At 44.3% G+C, this 21,483-nt stretch overlaps 1 protein-coding gene and 1 pseudogene across 8 annotated transcripts in view; one reads left to right on the top strand and one right to left on the bottom strand.

Annotated features, from left to right (window-relative positions):
* Window positions 1–14,072, bottom strand: part of CDH17 (cadherin 17) — a 112,809-nt gene extending 98,737 nt beyond the window's left edge. The window contains exons 1-2 of one of the 7 annotated variants that reach the window (XM_082722869.1): window positions 13,294–13,466; window positions 12,495–12,679 (exon numbers count right to left, since the gene is read on the bottom strand). In XM_082722869.1, the coding sequence (XP_082578995.1) occupies window positions 12,495–12,679; window positions 13,294–13,301 (193 nt within the window). In that variant the 5' untranslated portion in view covers window positions 13,302–13,466. The other 6 variants (XM_082722877.1, XM_082722879.1, XM_082722875.1 and 3 more) reach the window with 6 other exon arrangements.
* On the top strand, window positions 4,981–6,386 carry LOC309859157 (heterogeneous nuclear ribonucleoprotein A1 pseudogene; annotated as a pseudogene). The gene has a single exon. The product of its transcript is annotated as a heterogeneous nuclear ribonucleoprotein A1 pseudogene (transcript).
* Window positions 14,073–21,483: the final 7,411 nt, after the last annotated feature.

Raw genomic sequence — 21,483 nt, 5'->3', positions numbered from 1 at the left:
TGCCAGAGACCTATTTTCCACACACAAAAACATGAAGTTGTAAACTCACCTTACACCATATACAAAAATTAAGTCAAAATAGATCAAAGACCTCTAGAAGACTAGATCAAAGAAACTCTAGAAGGAAAGCCTTCCAGAGCATTAGCTTCAGCAATGACTTCTTAGCTACAAAACTAAAAGCATAAGCAATGAAAAGAAAAATTAGACTTCATCAAAATTAAAAATGTTTCTGCAGCAAATGACGCTATAAAGTGAGAAGGCGGCCCACAGACGGGGAGAAAGGGGGTGTTATGCCCGAGTTGTCATGTCTGAGAGACCACCAAGGAGCCAACACCAATGTAAACACACGAGGGTTTATTCAGCAAGCTTAAGCTTGGGCCCAAGTATACCTGACACAGCGGAGTAGGAACTTGGCCCCCGAACCAGATTACAGTCAGAGTTTTTAAAGGCAGAGCAGGGGTGTCAGTAGGTGATTGGGCCACATACTACTAGTCCTATGTTCCTGTTTTTCCTTTTTTTCTTTCTGACATGATCTATTACAATGTCAAACCATGTTGTTCCTGTTTATCCCTTTTTCATTCTGACATGATCTATTATAACGTCAAGCCATGTTATTCCTGACATGAGTCATTACAACGATAAGCCATCCTATTCCTGATTGATCATTGTGTTTGCTTCAGTCAGTCTTCCTGGAGCAAGGGGTCATTTACCAGTCCCGGAGACATAAGATGGCTGCCGGAGCCAAGATGGCTGTACTTATGTCAAGGCTAGACTTGGGATGGGTACAGTCTGTTTTTCTTGGCCTCCACATTTCCCCCTCTCAGAGGAACCTAAGGAAGGACCCAATCATGGGTCCTAGTTGGCCTCAGTAATAAGGTCCAGCGGTTGGTATTGTCTGAGTATCATGAGCTGAACTGTACTGACTTTGTCTTTGACAAAAGTAACTAATCTATTGATAATTCAGGGCCCAAAGGTAAGGAGGAGAAGGGGGACAATGAGGGTTACTTTTCATGCCCCGCACTGGTGTAAGAAGAGGGCATAGTATAAGTGACATTAGTGGGGTACATGAGAGCGGCATAGTCTCAGCTTTAGGGGATTGTCCTGTCCAGCTGGCTCTTCCATTCTGGAACAAAGTCCTTGAGAACAGCATGTGGGTCAGCTGGCCAGACGTAGGTGCAGTGGACCCAGGGAGTAATCCCGTCGACCTTGAGAGCAATGGAAGTGGTCAGGATCACAATGTAGGGTCCCTTCCAGTGAAGCTCTAAGTCTTCTACTTGGCAGCAGTGCATCCAAATCAAGTGCCCGGGTTGGTAAGGATGTGGTTCCAGCTCCATCTCCATCTCAGTGTGGGCAGTTAGGATCCCTGCATGGGCTAGACGACTGTAATGCCTGCAGTGACTGGAGTACAGACTGATCAGTCATTGTTAAGGAGGAGGGCCTGATACCCTGTCACTCTGGTGTTTGTCATCCACTGGTCTGGTGGAGTCCGGAGAAGGCCCTCAATAACGTGTGTGGTGGTCAAGATGAGATTTTTTTTTTAAAGATTTTATTTATTTATTTGACAGAGAGAGATTACAAGTAGGCAGAGAGGCAGGCAGAGAGAGAGAGGAGGAAGCAGGCTCCCTGCTGAGCAGAGAGCCCGGTGTGGGACTCGATCCCAGGACCCTGAGATCATGACCCGAGCCGAAGGCAGCGGCTTAACCCACTGAGCCACCCAGGCACCCCTCAAGATGAGATTTTGACCCAAAGTCAATTTACTTGCATCCTTGACCAGGAAGGCCATGGCAGCAATTATGCAGAGGCAAGGGGGAACCCAGCTGCTACTGGATCTAATTTCTTGCTAAGATAGGCTACTGGCCATTGCCAGGGCTCCAGAGTCTGAGACAAAACTCCTTTGGCCACCCCTGCCTCTTCATTCACATACAAGTGGAAGGGCTGGTAACATCTGGGATGGCCAATGCTGGGGCACTCAGTAAGGCCTTTGTAATTTCCAAAATGCTCGTTATATCTGGGGCTGATTGACTGGCAAAAGTAAGATCATCTAAATGAGCTATCGTGCAACTTCTCTGAAGTTTACTTCAAGTTGTCTAGCTTAGGTAAACAAACATTTAAAAACACTCAAATTTAGAATTTAACACCCATAAAGCTGTGCTATTAAGACATAATTTTTCTCTCTAAAATAACCCTCTTTTCCAGAGATAGCCAAATCAGGACTAATTTATTTGAAAAACAAGTCCAGTTTTAACAAACTTGGCCTAATTATTTACATAAGCTCAGCAAGAACAGTGAGTGTGATCATATAGATCTTTTAGAATCTGCTTTGCTGGAACTTCTTACAAGGAACCTCTAGGTTGAACTTTTAATAGCTCTCCAGGCCAAAAGCCAAGCCACATACTTGCATCAGACATGCCTGCAATACCTGTCGATTTGGGTGAATTACTCTCCCTGAGGTACCCAAAGTATCCTGAGGCTCTGCACCTACCAGGGAGTGACATCCTTTACTCACCTGGTGAGGCTGCTGGGAACTCTGTAAGCAAGGTATCAGGCCAACAGTTCCAAAGGGCTTTACGACTCCAGGTTTCAAAACATCAACCTTAGAGGAGAGGAGTCAAGATGGTGGAGAAGTAGCAGGCTGAGACTACTTCAGCTAGCAGGAGATCAGCTAGATAGCTTATCTAAAGATTGCAACACCTACAAATCCAACGGGAGATCGAAGAGAAGAACAGCAATTCTAGAAACAGAAAATCAACCACTTTCTGAAAGGTAGGACTTGCGGAGAAGTGAATCCAAAGCGACAGGAAAATAGACCACGGCAGGAGGGGCCGGCTCCCAGCAAGCGGCAGAGCAATGGAGCACAAAATCAGTTTCAAAATCAAAAGTCTTTTGATTTTCAAAATCAAAAGTCTGTTCCGCTGAGGGACATCACACCAAAGGCTAAACCGGGGTAAAGCCCATGCAGGGTCAGCGTGGCCTCAGGTCCCACAGGGTCACAGAAGGATCGGGGCTGTCTGAGGGTCGCAGAGCTTGCAGGTATTAGAACGGGGAAGCTGGCTACAGAGACAGAGCCGAGGAGTGAGCTCTCAGCTCCGGGTTACGTTGAACCGGTCGCAGGCTCGATGAGCTCGGAGCACGGCCAGAGGCCAGGGAGACGGGAGTAATTGTATGCTGTTCTCTGAGGGCACACTGAGGAGTGGGGCCCCAGGCTCTTGGCTCCTCCAGGCCAGAGACCAGGAGGCCGCCATTTTCATTCCCGTCCTCTGGAACTCTACGGAAAGCGCTCAGGGAACAAAAGCTCCTGAAAGCAAACCCGAGAGGATTACTCAGCTGGGCCCCTGGTAAAGGCGGTGCAATTCCACCTGGGATAAAGACACTTGAGAATCACTACAACAGGCCCCTCCCCCAGAAGATCAACAAGAAATCCAGCCAGTACCAAGTTCACCTACCAAGGAGTGCAGTTTCAATACCAAGGAGAGCAGCGGAATTCCAGAGGAGGAGAAAGCAAAGCACGGAACTCATGGCTTTCTCCCCATGATTCTTTAGTCTTGCAGTTAATTTAATTTTTTTTCTTTTTCAATTTTTTTTTCTCTTCTGCTAAATTTTTTTTAACTTTTACCCTTTTCTTTTTTAACATTTTTTAACTAGTTTACCTAATATATATATATTTTTTCTTTTTAAATTTTTTATTTATTTGTTTTCTTTTTTGTTTCTTTTCTTTTCTTTTCTTTTCTTTTTTTCTTCTCTTTCTGAACCTCTTTTTATCCCCTTTCACCCCCCTCACGATTTGGGATCTCTTCTGATTTGGTTAAAGCATATTTTCCTGGGGTTGTTGCCACCCTTTTAGTATTTCACTTGCTCCTTCATATACTCTTATCTGGACAAAATGAGAAGGCAGAAAAATTCACCACAAAAAAAAGAACAAGAGGCAGTACTGAAGGCTAGGGACCTAATCAATACAGACATTGGTAATATGTCAGGTCTAGAGTTCAGAATGAGGATTCTTAAGGTTCTAGCTGGGCTCATAAAAGGCATGGAAGATATTAGAGAAACCTCTCAGGAGATATAAAAGCCCTTTCTGAAGAAATAAAAGAACTAAAATCTAACCAAGTTGAAATTAAAAAAGCTATTAATGAGGTGCAATAAAAAATGGAGCCTCTCACTGCTAGGATAAATGAGGCAGAAGAAAGAATTAGCGATATAGAAGACCAAATGACAGAGAATAAAGAAGCTGAGCAAAAGAGGGACAAACAGCTACTGGACCACAAGGGGAGAATTCGAGAGATAAGTGACACCATAAGATGAAACAACATTAGAATAATTGGGATTCCAGAAGAAGAAGAAAGAGAGAGGGGAGCAGAAGGTATATTGGAAAGAATTCTTGGAGAGAATTTCCCCAATATGGCAAAGGAAACAAGCATCAAAATCCAGGAGGTTCAGAGAATGCCCCTCAAAATCAATAAGAATAGGTCCACACCCCATCACCTAATAGTAAAATTTACAAGTCTTAGTGACAAAGAGAAAATCCTGAAAGCAGCCTGGGAAAAGAAGTCTGTAACATACAATGGTAAAAATATTAGATTGGCAGCTGACTTATCCACAGAGACCTGGAAGGCCAGAAAGAACTGGCAGGATATATTCAGAGCACTAAATGAGAAAAACGTGCAGCCAAGAATACTATACACAGCTAGGCTATCATTGAAAATAGAAGGAGAGATTAAAAGCTTCCAGGACAAACAAAAACTGAAAGAGTTTGCAAACACCAAACCAGCTCTACAGGAAATATTGAAAGGGGTCCTCTAAGCAAATAGAGAGCCTAAAAGTAGTAGATTAGAAAGGGACAATATACAGTAACAGTCACCTTACAGGCAATACAATGGCACTAAATTCATATCTCTCAATTGCTACCCTGAATGTTAATGGGCTAAATGCCCCAATCAAAAGACACAGGGTATCAGAATGGATTAAAAAAACAAAACCCGAGATACGTTCGTTAGGTTACTCCTTTCTGCCTGTGAACGCCGCCGAGTAAGCATCGTTAAAGTCTCCCCTCCCACCGCCGTCATGTCTAAGTCAGAGTCTCCCAAAGAGCCTGAACAGCTGCGGAAGCTCTTCATCGGAGGTCTGAGCTTTGAAACAACCGATGAGAGTCTGAGGAGCCATTTTGAGCAATGGGGAACACTTACGGACTGTGTGGTAATGAGAGATCCGAACACCAAGCGCTCCAGAGGCTTTGGGTTTGTCACCTATGCCACTGTGGAGGAGGTGGATGCAGCCATGAATGCAAGGCCACACAAGGTGGATGGAAGAGTTGTGGAACTAAAGAGGGCTGTCTCAAGAGAAGATTCTCAAAGACCTGGTGCCCACTTAACTGTGAAAAAGATTTTTGTTGGTGGCATTAAAGAAGACACTGAAGAACATCATCTAAGAGATTATTTCGAACAGTATGGGAAAATCGAAGTGATTGAGATCATGACTGACCGAGGCAGTGGCAAAAAGAGGGGTTTTGCTTTTGTAACATTTGATGACCATGATTCTGTAGACAAGATTGTCATTCAAAAATACCATACTGTGAATGGCCACAACTGTGAAGTAAGGAAAGCGCTCTCTAAGCAAGAGATGGCTAGTGCTTCATCCAGCCAAAGAGGTCGAAGTGGTTCTGGAAACTTTGGTGGTGGTCGTGGAGGTGGTTTTGGTGGGAATGACAACTTTGGTCGCAGAGGAAACTTCAGTGGTCGAGGTGGCTTTGGTGGCAGTCGAGGTGGTGGTGGATATGGTGGCAGTGGGGATGGCTATAACGGATTTGGTAATGATGGAAGCAACTTTGGAGGTGGTGGAAGCTATAATGATTTTGGCAATTACAACAATCAATCCTCAAATTTTGGACCCATGAAAGGAGGCAATTTTGGAGGCAGAAGCTCTGGCCCTTATGGTGGTGGAGGCCAATACTTCGCCAAACCACGAAACCAAGGTGGCTATGGTGGTTCCAGCAGCAGCAGCAGCTATGGCAGTGGCAGAAGGTTTTAATTACTGCCAGGAAACAAAGCTTAGCAGGAGAGGAGAGCCAGAGAAGTGACAGGGAAGCTACAGGTTACAACAGATTTGTGAACTCAACCAAGCACAGTGGTGGCAGGGCCTAGCTGCTACAAAGAAGACATGTTTTAGACAATACTCATGTGTATGGGCAAAAAAACTCGAGGACTGTATTTGTGACTAATTGTATAACAGGTTATTTTAGTTTCTGTTCTGTGGAAAGTGTAAAGCATTCCAACAAAGGGTTTTAATGTAGATTTTTTTTTTTTTTTTGCACCCATGCTGTTGATTGCTAAATGTAATAGTCTGATCATGACGCTGAATAAATGTGTCTTTTAAAAAAAAAAAAAAAAAAAAAACCATCTATATGTTGCCTACAAGAAACTCATGTCAAACCCGAAGACACCTCCAGATTTAAAGTGAGGGGGTGGAAAAGAATTTACCATGCTAATGGACATCAGAAGAAAGCAGGAGTGGCAATCCTTATATCAGATCAATTAGATTTTAAGCCAAAGACTATAATAAGAGATGAGGAAGGACACTATATCATACTCAAAGGGTCTGTCCAACAAGAAGATCTAACCATTTTAAATATCTATGCCCCCAACGTGGGAGCAGCCAACTATATAAACCAATTAATAACAAAATCAAAGAAACACATCAACAATAATACAATAATAGTAGGGGACTTTAACACTCCCCTCACTGAAATGGACAGAACATCAAAGCAAAAGATCAGCAAGGAAATAAAGGCCTTAAACGACACACTGGACCAGATGGACATCACAGATATATTCAGAACATTTCATCCCAAAGCAACAGAATACACATTCTTCTCTAGTGCACATGGAACATTCTCCAGAATAGATCTAAATCAGATCTCAACTAGTATCAAAAGATTGGGATCATTCCCTGCATATTTTCAGACCACAATGCTCTGAAACTAGAACTCAATCACAAGAGGAAATTTGGAAAGAACCCAAATACATGGAGACTAAACAGCATCCTTCTAAAGAATGAATGCGTCAGGGCGCCTGGGTGGCTCAGTGGGTTAAGCCGCTGCCTTCGGCTCAGGTCATGATCTCAGGGTCCTGGGATCGAGGCCCGCATCGGGCTCTCTGCTCAGCAGGGAGCCTGCTTCCCTCTCTCTCTCTCTCTCTGCCTGCCTCTCCATCTACTTGTGATTTCTCTCTGTCAAATAAATAAATAAAATCTTTAAAAAAAAAAAAAAAAGAATGAATGGGTCAACCCATTGAAAGAAGAATTGAAACCCATTGAAAGAAGAATTTTCCAGGAAAAAATTCATGGAAACAAATGATAATGAAAACACAATGGTTCAAAATCTGTGGGACACAACAAAGGCAGTCCTGAGAGGAAAATATATAGCGGTACAAGCCTTTCTCAAGAAACAAGAATGGTCTCAGGTACACAACCTAACCCCACACCTAAAGGAGCTGGAGAAAGAACAAGAAAGAAACCCTAAGCCCAGCAGGAGAAGAGAAATCATAAAGATCAAAGCAGAAATCAATGAAATAGAAACCAAAAAAAACAATAGAACAAATCAACGAATCGAGAAGCTGGTTCTTTGAAAGAATTAATAAGATTGATAAACCCCTGGCCAGACTTACCAAAAAGAAAAGAGAAAGGACCCAAATAAATAAAATCATGAATGAAAGAGGAGAGATCACAACTAACACCAAAGAAATACAGATAATTATAAGAACATACTATGAGCAACTCTATGCCAAGAAATTTGACAATCTGGAAGAAATGGATGCATTCCTAGAGACATATAAACTACCACAACTCAACCAGGAAGAAATAGAAAGCCTGAACAGACCCATAACCAGTAAGAAGATTGAAACAGTCATTAAAAATCTCCAAACAAACAAAAGCCCAGGGCCAGACAGCTTCCTGGGGGAATTCTACCAAACATTTAAAGAACTAATTTTTATTCCCCTGAAACTGTTCCAAAAAATAGAAATGGAAAGAAAACTTCAAAACTCATTTTATGAGACCAGCGTCACCTTGATCCCAAAACCAGACAAGGTTCCCATCAAAAAAGAGAACTACAGACCAATATCCTTGATGAACACAGATGCAAAAATTCTCACCGAAATACTAGCCAATAGGATTCAACAGTACATTTAAAGGATTATTCATGATGACCAAGTGGGATTTATTCCAGGGCTGCAAGGTTGGTTCAACATCCGCAAACCAATCAATGTAATACAACACATTAATAAAAGAAAGAAAAAAGAACCATATGATACTCTCAATAGATGTTGAAAAAGCATTTGACAAAGTACAGCATCCCTTCCTGATCAAAACTCTTCAAAGCAAAAGGATAGAGGGCACATACCTCAATATCATCAAAGCCATCTATGAAAAACCCACCGCAAATATCATTCTCAATGGAGAAAAACTGAAAGCTTTTCCACTAAGGTCAGGAACACAGCAGGGATGTCCATTATCACCACTGCTATTCAACATAGTACTAGAAGTCCTAGCCTCAGCAATCAGACAACAAAAGGAAATTAAAGGCATCCAAATCGGCAAAGAAGAAGTCAAACTACCACTCTTCACAGATGATATGAAACTATATGTGGAAAACCCAAAAGACTCCACTCCAAAAGTGCTAGAACTTGTACAGAAATTCAGTAAAGTGTCAGGATATAAAATCAATGCACAGAAATCAGTTGCATTTCTCTAAACCAACAACAGACAGAAGAAAGGGAAATTAAGGAGTCAATCCCATTTACAATTGCACCCAAAACTATGAGATACCTAGGAATAAACCTAACCAAAGAGGCTAAGAATCTATACTCAGAAAACTATAAAGTACTCATGAAAGAAATTGAGGAAGACACAGAGAAATGGAAAAATGTTCCATGCTCCTGGATTGTAAGAATAAATATTGTGAAAATGTCTATGCTACCTAAAGCAATCTACACGTTTAATGCAATTCCTATCAAAGTACCATCCTTTTTTTTTTTCCAAAGAAATGGAACAAATAATGCTAAAATTTATATGGAACCAGAAAAGACCTCAAATAGCCAAAGGAATATTGAAAAAGAAAGCCAACGTTGGTGGCATCACAATTCCGAACTTCAAGCTCTATTACAAAGCTGTCATCATCAAGACAGCATGGTACTGGCACAAAACAGACACATAGATCAATGGAACAGAATAGAGAGCCCAGAAATAGACCCTCAACTCTATGGTCAACTAATCTTCAACAAAGCAGGAAAGAATATCCAATGGAAAAAAGATAGCCTCTTCAATAAATGGTGTTGGGAAAATTGGACAGCCACATGCAGAAAAATGAAATTGGACCATTTCCTTACACCACACACGAAAATAGACTCAAAATGGATGAGGGACCTCAATGTGAGAAAGGAATCCATCAAAATCCTTGAGGAGAACACAGGCAGCAACCTCTTCGACCTCAGCCACAGCAACATCTTCCTAGGAACATTGCCAAAGGCAAGGGAAGCAAGGGCAAAAATGAACTATTGGGATTTCATCAAAATCAAAAGCTTTTGCACAGCAAAGGAAACAGTTAACAAAACCAAAAGACAACTGACAGAATGGGAGAAGATATTTGCAAACGACATATCAGATAAAGGACTAGTGTCCAAAATCTATAAAGAACTTAGCAAACTCAACACCCAAAGAACAAATAATCCAATCAAGAAATGGGCAGAGGACATGAACAGACATTTCTGCAAAGAAGACATCCAGATGGCCAACAGACACATGAAAAAGTGCTCCATATCACTGGGCATCAGGGAAATACAAATCAAAACCACAATGAGGTATAACCTCACACCAGTCAGAATGGCTAAAATTAACAAGTCAGGAAATGACAGATGCTGGCGAGGATGCGGAGAAAAGGGAAACCTCCTACAGTGTTGGTGGAAATGCAAGCTGGTGCAGCCACTCTGGAAAACAGCATGGAGGTTCCTCAAAGTGTTGAAAATAGAATTACCCTATGACCCAGCAATTGCACCACTGGGTATTTACCCTAAAGATACAAACGTAGTGATCCACAGGGGCACGTGCACCCGAATGTTTATAGCTGCAATGTCTACAACAGCTAAACTATGGAAGGAACCTAGATGTCCATCAACAGATGAATCGATAAAGAAGAAGTGGTATATATATCCTATGGGATACTATGCAGCCATCAAAAGAAATGAAATCTTGCCATTTGCGACAACGTGGATGGAACTGGAGGGTATTATGCTTAGCAAAATAAGTCAATCAGAGAAAGACAACTATCATATGATCTCCCTGATATGAGGAAGTGGTGAAGCAACATGGGGGCTTAAGTGGATAGGAGAAGAATCAATGAAACAAGATGGGATTGGGAGGGAGACAAACCATAAGTGACTCTTAATCTCACAAAACAAATTGAGGGTTGCTGGGGGGAGGGGGTTTGGGAAAAGGGGGATGGGGTTATGGACATTGAGGAGGGTATGTGCTATGGTGAGTGCTGTGAAGTGTGTAAACCTGTTGATTCACAGACCTGTACCCCTGGGGATAAGAAGATAATATATTTATTTTGTATTTTATAAAAAATAAAAAAAATTTTTTTAAATGTCAACCTTAGTTCCTTAAAGCTGTCTGGTCATATCTGGGTCTTTTCAAATATGACATTCCAGTCAAAGCCTTGGTAAAATAACCAGTGTTTCCAATGCTGTCCTGTTACAAGGACAACAGACTCTTATTGAACTTGTGCAAATGACGGATTGCCATGGAAGAAAGAATACTTGCTGAGACCTTTTGGTTTTGGAGGGTTCAGATAGAGAGAAAAGTTGAATGCCTTGATTTGTTTACAAATGAATACTTTTACGTATCTTTAAGTTACAGATAACTTAAGAAAAAGTTTCCCTAGTCTGGAGGAGTAAACGTTACAGAACCAGTAATGCTTAAAATAAGACAAAACGTTAAGAGATACAACATTACAATCTTTCAGTTCATCTAGTTCCATGTTACTAATTCTGGTTTATTCCGAATGCAGCTTTAAAACAATTACAAATGACAAAAACTCAGAAAAGATATGGTTAAATTACCAGGTGATGACCCTATCAAAACATTAGAACTTTAGGAAATGTATAGAACCTCTAGAGTAGTTACAGCATTTACCCAAATGTAACCCAAGGTTTATCATTGGTTTAGCAGTACTCCCTGAGTTACTTAGCATAGCAAGGAAAAGCCTTATGAGTCAAAGAGACCTCATTTACAACTCTGGGCAGGCAAAGAGAAAACCATTTACAGATCAATTAACCTAAGAAAATTTTGCCCTTTTAAACAGAGAAAGCCAGCTTTTTTTTTTTTTTTTTAATACCAGTGTCTTTCCTTTTTATTCTTAAGCATGCAGTCTTAGATAGTGGGTTTACTGGATTTCTCTCCCATCATGAATGATGTCGCAAAGGAAGGGGGATCGTTCAGATGCTGTTCTGCTTGCATCCCTCGCGGGAACTTAGGAACATCTTAGCTAAGGTCTGTCCATATAAGCCCTGGATCAGGCTGCTCTGTGGAATAGATGACCCTTATGCCATATGATGCCCCACGAGACTCAGGATGCAGCCCACTCGGACTCCGTAGCTGAAGCGGTGGAGCCATACTGACAGATTCACAGTCAGGCACTCTTCAGATTCAAACAGGTTGGACACCACCACCCACCCACCCCACCCCCGCCCACTCTCCCCCCTACCCCCCCCCCATCCCTGGCTAGTGGAAAGTGATCAGTCTCCCCTTCCATTCTTTACGATTGGGTCTGGCTCAAACAGTGGCCCTGGGGCTGCTATTCTTTTCTTTTCTTTTTTTTTTTTTAACCTTCAACAAAATGCATTTCCATTCCTTAAATCTTACTTACGTATCTCTTACTTTCCTACCTACAGAGTTGCTTCCTTTATTTCCATCAGCCTTACATTTAGCAGAATTTTGTACTTTTAGAAACACTTTAACCTCTAGTCAGTTATTAGCCAATTGTGAACGGTTATAACAGAATTCTTTAGATGCCAATTTATGAATCAGTTAAGCACAAAGATGTTTACCAACAGGTTTAAATATTCTTAGTTTCTTTGCTGTAAGAAGTCAAAAGCACAAACGTATGTTCGGTAATCAATGGCTTAGTATTTTATCCTCTTTGGAAAAGACCTAGATGTCCAACAAATTTAATTCCATTTGTCATCCAAGCAAAACTTTAAACTTTCAGGTTACCAAAGACCTTGAAAGCAATCTCAGCAATTACCCATTAAAACTTTGAGACAGAGAATTAACCATCAGTTTAGTCATCTCTTTGCTAACAGATTTTAACAAACAACATGAGCTTATTTGACCTCCAGTAGACTATGAAGTTTCCTGTTTACTGCTGATAACTTAAAAGACATATAACTTAACTTAGTTCAAATACTGATTTACGTTCCACCTGGGCCCACTCCACTTTGAATGTTTACCTGAGACACGGGTGGGAAGATCTGGAGTGGGCGGTGTTAGGTCCAGGGGTGCTCTTCTTGCTCCTTGACAGTGAAGAGAGAAGGAGCCGTGGTGCAGGAAGCACCAAGGATGGTCTAGAGGCCAGTTATGCAGGCCCCAAGCACGCAGGTGCAGAAACAGAAGGGGGAGACAGAAGAACAAAGCACTGCCAGAAGGCAGAGAAACGATTCCTGGTTTTAGAGCTCATCAACTCCAACAGAGGAGCAGACGCCATGTTTTCCCATCAGCAAGGGGGAAGGGGTATGGCAGTCCATGTCTGGCCAGAGAAAAGAGGGAATATTCCCGAAACAAAGGGAGTTTCGGCAGCTGCTTGGGAATATTCCTTATGGAGTTAGACCAGTCTCGAGTTAGACCAGCCCTAGTTGGCTCCAGTTATAGCCATCCATTAACACAAGAAATGAGTAAGGGAGAAGCCCCACATCTATTAGGAGGAACAGAGAGATGAAAGTCAGAGTCCCCTTACTACTCTCTGCTTGCCCCATTTCTTCAAACACAACAAAAAACACAACAGATAACAAAAAGACAGGACAACCAGTGGCCCTCCTGAGGCCATCCAACATTAAAGGATGGCCATTCAGACATGCAGAAATTCCAAAATTTTCCCTTTCGTACGTCCATGCTCAGGTAATGAGCTCTTTCCCTAACGCCTGAGCACCGGTCAGTCATCAGAGACAGAGGAGTTGTCTGTGTCTGTCACATCATGTCCTCAGTCCACAACAAGACAAATATACTTACGACAATTAACAAAAACACACTCACAAAGACATATGATCCGGCGCAGCTGCAAAGACAAAACTGGAAGGAAGTTAAGCCCCGACCGCAACAGCAGCTGGGCCTCCAGGCAGGGCCCAACTGCAACGGCAGCCGGGCCTCCAGACAGGAGCAAAGAGATGTCTCCCCAAGACACCCAGTCAACAGCCCGCCATGCGTCCGCTTGAGCCAGTGTCGACTCCCGTACTCAGATTTGGAATTCCTACAGGTAAAAATGCAGATTGGAGCTCCCGAAAGGTATGCACACAAACAGATATAAAACGAGTGCACTCACCAGCTGGCATAAGATCCTCCGGGTTGGGGTCCTAAGAGTCTTCCAGATCTCGGTGGGACCTCCAAGTGTTATGCCCAAGTTTTCAAGCCCGAGAGACCACCAAGGAGCCAACACCAAAGTAAACACACGAGGGTTTATTCAGCAAGCTTAAGCTTGGGCCCAAGTATACCCGAATCAGCGGAGTAAGAACTTGGACCCCGACCCAGATTACAGTCAGAGTTTTTAAAGGCAGAGCAGGAGGGCGCCTGGGTGGCTCAGTGCGTTAAAGCCTCTGCCTTCAGCTCAGGTCATGATCCCAGGGCCCCGCATCGGGCTCTCTGCTCAGCAGGGAACCTGCTTCCCTTCCTCTCTTCTATGCCTGCCTTTCTGCCTACTTGTGATCTCTGTCTTAAAAAAAACTTAAATAAATAAATAAATAAATAAATAAATAAAGGCAGAGCAGGGGGTGTCAGTAGGTGATTGGGCCACGACTACTAGTCCTATCTATGTTCCTGTTTTTTTCTTTTTTTCTTTCTGACATAATCTATTACAATGTCAAACCATGTTGTTCCTGTTTTTCCCTTTTTCTTTCTGACATTGTAAGGTTTTATAGGCGAGATAAACATGACACCAGGCAAGGTGGGCACAAGGCAAGATTTATTAAAGGGATGCCTTTAAAGTTTCAGGCCTCAGGAGAGGGGCAGCCAGGAAAGTCGCGCCGGGAGGAGGTGGGCACCCTCGGGCGAGGTTCCTCGACTCCGGAAAGAGGAGTAGGGGAAGTCGCACTGGGAGGGAGTTGGTGGGGGTCTTTTATTGGGCCAAGGCAGGGCATGGGCTCACATCCATATATGATAGGGTATTTGGTGATTGGAGGGTATGGGGTGAGGGTCCTGATACTTCTGTTTCCTGCATAGGTATCCGGTTACCTATGGAGACGTGACCTGGGCAAACATCCTTTTGGCGGGAGAGTCAAGGTTTAAGGAAAGCGGGGGAGGGGGTTGGAAGATGGCGGGCCCCGGCGGTCATTTCTATTGTTCCTCCTGCACTCCCGGAGCCCACCGACCCAAGAGACATGATCTATTATAACATCAAGCCATGTTATTCCTGACATGAGTCATTACAACGATAAGCCATCCCATTCCTGATTGATCATTGTGTTTGCTCCAGTCAGTCTTCCTGGAGCGAGGGGTCATTTACCAGTCCCAGAGACCTAAGATGGCTGCCGGGGCCAAGATCGCTGTACATATGTCAAGGCTAGACTTGGGGTAGCCTGTTTTTCTTGGCCTCCACAGGGGCATGGCATGGCATTGCACATGTGGACAGGTGCTCAGCTAGAGAAAATGAAAAGATTCTGGGGATGGGTGGCAGTGATGGTCACACACCAATGTGAATATACTTTATGCCACTGAACTACACTTAAAAGTGATTAGAATGGTAAATTTCACCTTGTGTTATTTTTCATCCCAATAAAAAAAGAAGCCTATTTCATTTCCTAGAAGCAAATTTCCCCTGGATGTATGTGGCCTGGAATTCTCCCTTTCCGCAGAACTCACAAGACCACCACAGAAAGCAAAGTTCCCAGAGAACATAATTGGGGAAAGGTTGGCACGTCACAGTATAGCTGGACTTCTGAGGATAAAATCCCGTGGTGGAGAAGGGCAAGGGTGTCCCCTAACACAGGGAAGAAATAGTGGGCCAGTCTTCTAGGGAAGGAAGATGGCCTCATGTCAGGAAACTAGGATGGAGAAGGAAAGCTTTCAGCGGCAGGCCACAGAGGAGGCATCTGCTTCTCCAGGTCTTGAGATCAAGAAGATATCTGTGAGTCAGTTCCCAAGCGGGAGAACTTAGAGGAACCCTCTTTTGGAGGCAGACACCGAAGGCTGGAAACAAGACAGCCAGGCAGAGGCCTGAGATAACGCGCCCCAGCACGAACTCCCAAGACTGGGGCTACTTACCCCCACCATTCTAAACTACTGTTTACTTGCAGAACTCGGGTTGCTTAGCAATCTCAGAACTTAAAAAAAGCTTTTTGAAATTTTAGCCTGTTCTCAGCAGCTAAGTGGATCTCCTTTGGCAGGGAGTTAGGGCCCCCTTTTGCCCGGGGGATCCAGGCAGAATTACTCACCAGAATGGCACTGAGACTGCCCAACGGAAAGATGGTAATTTAGGATACCTGTGGTAGAACAGTCTCTTGTTAAATAGCCCCTCCCTCGCTCCAGGCTTCCTCCTAAAACTCATCTCTGAAGACTCTTGGTTTTCAATTGAATAAAGAAAATAATAAAACACAGCTAAGAGCTTTGGAGCTTTCATCACGGGCCGGCAACTGGACTTTGTGTGCATTTTCCCATTTCCTGTTAAACAAACAACAATTAAGAAGTAGATAAATTTTTAATTCGTTTATTCCATTTCTTTGTCCAGTTGAAAAACCTAAGCCTACGGAAGATTAAGTTACTTGTCCAGTTTACCCAGCTGGGAATAGACGGAGCCAGGATTGAAACCCAGGCAACCGTATTCCAGAACCCACCCTTTTCTTGCCCACTTTACCGCATCTTTCCAGCCACTGGTGCACAGGGCTGCGCATTCTGCCTCTTCCCGCTCATACACAAAGGAGGTGGATTCTTTGCGTCCACTTCCGTCTTCTTTCTTATACACATGAAGACAATCAGAAGCACCCGTGACACCCTCAAGTCCCATTTATCTGTTGGATGGAGCATTTATCCACATAAAAGCAGGGCAACGGACAAGGACACGATCAACCCAATCTTTTTATGAGTCAAACATCCTCATCTTCAACACCTAAAGTAGCATTTCTCATTACCCAGTGTCTGTACAGAAAGTCTCAAAGACACGATTAAGGAAATCAGATTAACAGTTCTCTTCCTTTGCTGCCAGAAGAGAGAGCACTGGCATTTCCCCAACCACTAATGTTTTTTAACTGGGTTTATACATTCCAAGAGACGGTGATCAGGGCCAGTCCAATATATCAGCAGAGTAGGCGAGTGTCTGTAGGCTGGGATCCAAGAGGTAAGTAAGCCTGTGGGAGGGCAGTGAGAGACCCACCTACTTCAAAAGACCTTTCCCCGTGTGGGTCACACTGTAATTCTCCCTCAAACATTGTCGAAGTAACTGATGGGCAAACAAGTCCTAATGCCACCTCATACGTGCACAACACTTTAATAACCCTGTGGAGATTTGAATATTCTTTAGGATTAAAAATCCCTTTTACTTAGCACATTTTGTCATCTTAAAAACCCTGTGAGGCTGATATCACTTTTCTTATTTTATATGTGAGGATTTAAAGCACTAGTCATTAGCAAGGCCAGGGCTAGAACCCAAGCCTTTAACTCCAAGGCGCAGGAAGATATTTAGACTTACCAACACAATTCCTCTTACACAATTCCTTCATCCACTGGAAGCCTGAGCCTAAGCCAAGTATGTTTTGATAGGTGTCCTGAGAAGAGCCAACTCTGGTTTGAAAAGACCAATCCAGCCCTAACCCGGAACCCGAAGACTGATAAAATGCTAATAAAGGCAGATGCCTGGGGGAGGAGGACCTGCCTCTCTTTCTGTCTGCACCTGCCTTGACTCCCCATGCGGCCACTCGAGGCCTGCTGTGCTGTGTGCCTCGTCCAGGATGTGTGCGAAGCTCTGTTCCAATTTCTCTTGTGGTCTGTTTCTGAACTGCGGCTCCCTACCAGGCATCCTATACTCCACTTAACAAATGTTAACTTAAAAAGTGGTAACAATTAGCACCAGCATCCTTATCCACACTAACCTGGGCTGTGGCTCAGAGAATCAGTTCAAATGGGCCCCTCTCCTGGCACTACTTAGCTCAATCGCGTTGCATATTCATGGCCATTCACATCCGGAAGACATCTGGAGGGCCTGGTTTCACTTATTGCCCCCACCACCACCACCACCCATACTCCCACCCCCCCTCACCCCCACCCCCAACCTAGGCTCAGAACTACTTCTGCCCAGTCATCCCTCAGATAACCCTAGCCCCCCACGCTGCTATTTCCAAATCGTAGAACACATCCTGGCCAGTTGCCAGCTCCATCTCATAATCAAATAGATGAATCACAGGGCGATTTCCTTTGGACTTTTTTAATAGGATTTCCACTCCTACCTCATGGCCTTTTCTGTTCTGACGTTAACCAAAAAAAAAAAAGAAAAGAAAAGAAAAAGAAATGACTGCTTTTAAGTACATCTGATGATGGGTTTTTTCAGTCCTGTAAAACCCGACTGATGGCGGGCATTGTACTCACAACCCTGTGCCTTACCCATTTTCTGTTATTTGCACACTTGCTCCTCATTTGCGTCTTTTGGTACGCCTGGTAAGGCAGCCTCTGTCAACGCTCCCAAGCGGGCTATAATTCCCTCAACAGATTTTTATTTTCAAACCCCTGCCATCTGTACTATGAGTACTCCCTGCCTTTAAATGGGGCTGGAGTAAATGTGGATGTGTGTGTGCATGCACGCATGTGCAAACCCAACCACGTGCATCGTAGGTCTGGTTGCATACATTTGTCTGTGTATGCATATGTATATAAGATTGCAAATGCCTCTCAAGAAAGCTCCTTCCAATACTTTCAAATCCCCCACAAGGTAGTGGGATTTCTCCAAGTCAAATAGCTGCCCTCAGGCTTCTGGGTGATACCGATAAGATATGGGGCACTTCTCACTCCCCCTTCATTTCCATGTTTGTAAAAGCTGACACGGGTTAGCTTCTCTACTTCCATTCCAGTCATTAAAAACAGCACAGCGGAAGACACAGGCACATTTTTTTTTTTACTCAGTTGACTACGATCACCGCAAACTTAAGTGACAACTTGTCCTGAGTTTTCGAAACAACATGCACGTCTGGATTATTCCATGCCTTTGGCGGAGGCTACAATCAGTAAGAGGCCAGACAGCAGCCCTGTTTTGTGCATATACTGAAAAGTGGAGCAAGGTGAGTCTAGTGGATATTTGAAGTTTCTGTAATTGCAGTACTCTTTAACTGTGAGATTCATCTTTCCCATCTTTGCCCCGTGAGCGCGCGCATACACACACACACACACCACGCACTCGCGTGCACACGTGCGTGCCTTCATGCGCACACCCACGCAGAGCCACCTGCGCACCCAGCGGCAGTCCTGCGCTGAAAGCTTCCTGTCCTTGTTGGCGTACGTTTATCCCTAGCCTTATTGTAAGGAAAGCAGGAATGCCGCATTGCCTTCCTCATTTTCCCCCAAAGTTAGGCCGGACGAAGACTGATGGTTTAGGGTCTCTTGCTCCGTGACTGTTTTCCAGACAGTTGCAAAGTCAGAAGCCGCGCCCTGACTCCAGTGTCATCTTACTCCTGTGTCTGCACTCAGCTGACGTTCCCGCCCCCCTCGCCTCCTCCTCCCTTTTCTCCCTGGCGTCTGCACCTGTTAGTCTGGTGGGCATCAGGCCTCGCTGCTCTGTGAGCCCTCCCCGCACAAAACCTGAACGCTGCCAGACCTGCGCTCTGGAAGCCCATCCGTGGACCCTCTGGGGGCTGCTTCTCCCCCGTCGCCGCGTCCTCCCTCTGCGCGCAGCGCGTTTCCCTGTTCTGGTGGCTTCCTCCCCGAGCTCCTCACAGAGGCATCTCATGCCTTCTGGTTCCTGCCAGTCAGCTCTCCCTGGCCATGTCCCGAAGCAGGGCCGCTTGGCCTGTCGCATCCTTGTTTGGAAACATTCAAGAGCCAGCATGGTCTTGAACCAAGCCAAGCTCTCGGTCTGGAAATCGACATGTTCTGCACGGGCTCTCCGTCTTCGCTTGCAGATTGCTCACTTTGCACCTCCTGGACAGATGATAAATTAAGCGCCTTACATTTAATCCTCAAAATAATCCTTTGAGATGGGTATTATCCTTGTTTTCCAGATGAAGAAATTGAGGCTTACAGACGCTAAGTAAGTTGCCCTAAATAACCCAAAGGATTTTGTTTCCAGGGGCTGCCCAGCTTACCCTAAACTTGGTGGCTTTAAAAACAACAAAATTGAATTCTCATGCATTTCTGAAGGCTAAACATCTAAAATCATGATGTGGGCAGGGCCATACTCACTTGAAAGACATTAGGGGAGAATTCTTCCTTCCTTTTCTAGCTCCTGGTGGTCCCCAGGCATTCCCTGGTACTCATTGGCTTACAGCTGTATCACTCCTATCTCCGCCCCACCTTCACACCTGCTTCTTCCCTGGGTGTCTTTTCTGTGTCCAAGTCTCTCTCTCTCTCTCCCCTTTGTGCACTTATTGGATTGAGCCCCCCCCTCCAAGTCCAGAAAGACTTCATCTTGATATCCTTAACTAATCACATTTTACTGTGGAAGTCTTGAATAGCCTTCAAGATGAAGCTCACTGCCACTTCCTCTAAGAAGACAGTCATGACTGTACCAGCCAAGCAAGGAATTCTTTCTCCCACCCAAGCTCTAACTCCCTTGCTTGACATGTCTCTCCAGCTCCTTATCTTTTACAGCCTATTCTAGGTTTTTGCGCACTTGTCCCCCTTCATCACCGGGCCCACTTCCCACTCATATATCGCAACCCCCTTCTCACAGGAGCTCCATAGTTTTAGCCAAGTGAACTCATAATCAACCTCCTCTCCCTGCATTGAATAGATCATGTATTAGTGAGCAAAATGGGGATGCTTAAAAACTAACTTTTTCCCAATGTTCCCCCTTCCCTCAAAACGGAATTAAAAAAAAAAAATTACTTTCCCACAGTGTATCATTTTAATCATTTTTTCCTCAGTTGAATCTGATCTAATGGCAGTGAATCCAGCCCCTTCCAGATATAAACCTCCCATTTTATTTTTCAGTTTCTTCCTACTGTTACACCACCTTCTTTAGCTTCTTGGGACAGCAAATAAACAATCTTGGGGGGGGGGGCTCTGAGGACCCAGATAATGTCTTAGTATTATATTCCCAGCACCCAGTGGGGCTCAGGTGTCCAATACTGTTGAAGGATGCGAAAGGGAATGAAGGCATAAAGTCTTCATTAGAGTAGAAGTCCTCAGAGTTCTTGTAGGATGATAACCTTTGCAGGTCTCCACCATTCTCACCACAGTCCTGCGAAGCGGGTGTCGTTGTTCTTCCCACCTCACAGATGGGAAACTGAGGCTGAGGGGATAAGGTATTTCCCTCTGGTCACACATCTAAGTGACGAAACCAGAGTGAAACCCATCTGACTCAAGAGCCGCAGCTCTTCCTCAGAAAGCCTCTCAGACTGGAATATACCCCAGACTGTCCTGCCCCGGGCTCAGACTGAGGGAGCCCCCGTGTGACAATCCTCCACAGGCCCTTGAGCTTGAGAGTCTCGGCAGCTGTTGATTATTTGGCTGGGAGGGTCCAAAACAAGTGAGTAGGATGGTTGAATCTAGGAGGACAACAGCGTCAATAAAGAATGTGTGTATTTAGAAGGTATGTGTGTGTGTGGTATTCAGGGTGAGTGGTGTGGGATACATGTGCTGTATTTGCTGCATGTGCATGTTTATGTGCGTGCCGTGTGGAGGAGTGTGTGTGGTACGTGGTACGTGTGGGCTGTGGCGGGGGCGGGGTGGGGTCTGGGATGTGTGGTATGTGTGTGGTGCATGGCATATGGTGGGGGTATGGCATTGTGTGGAGTGCGTGTGCTCTGTGTGTGTGTGTGTGGTGGTGGTGGTGGTGGTTCCAGGAGATGAAAAGAGCTGTGTCTATGGGAAAAACTTTGGGATACTGAAAGATGTGAAGGACTCCGAGTCACATCTGGACCCTACTCCAAGCCCAGACACATCTGAACTGGGACAAGCCACCTATCCCCCCGAACTTGTTTTAAAATGGCCTGTCCACTTCATGGGGCTGTTGGGAAAGTCTATTCAAGAAGAAACCAATAAAAGCCCAATATACACAAGGGACTACATTGAAGAGTATAGGGATAAAGGGAA

Source organism: Mustela nivalis (assembly GCF_964662115.1).
Source record: "Mustela nivalis genome assembly, chromosome: 2".
NCBI lineage: Eukaryota > Metazoa > Chordata > Mammalia > Carnivora > Mustelidae > Mustela > Mustela nivalis.
The sequence above is the reverse complement of the archived record's forward strand: the minus strand, read 5'-3'. Positions and strand labels throughout refer to the sequence as shown.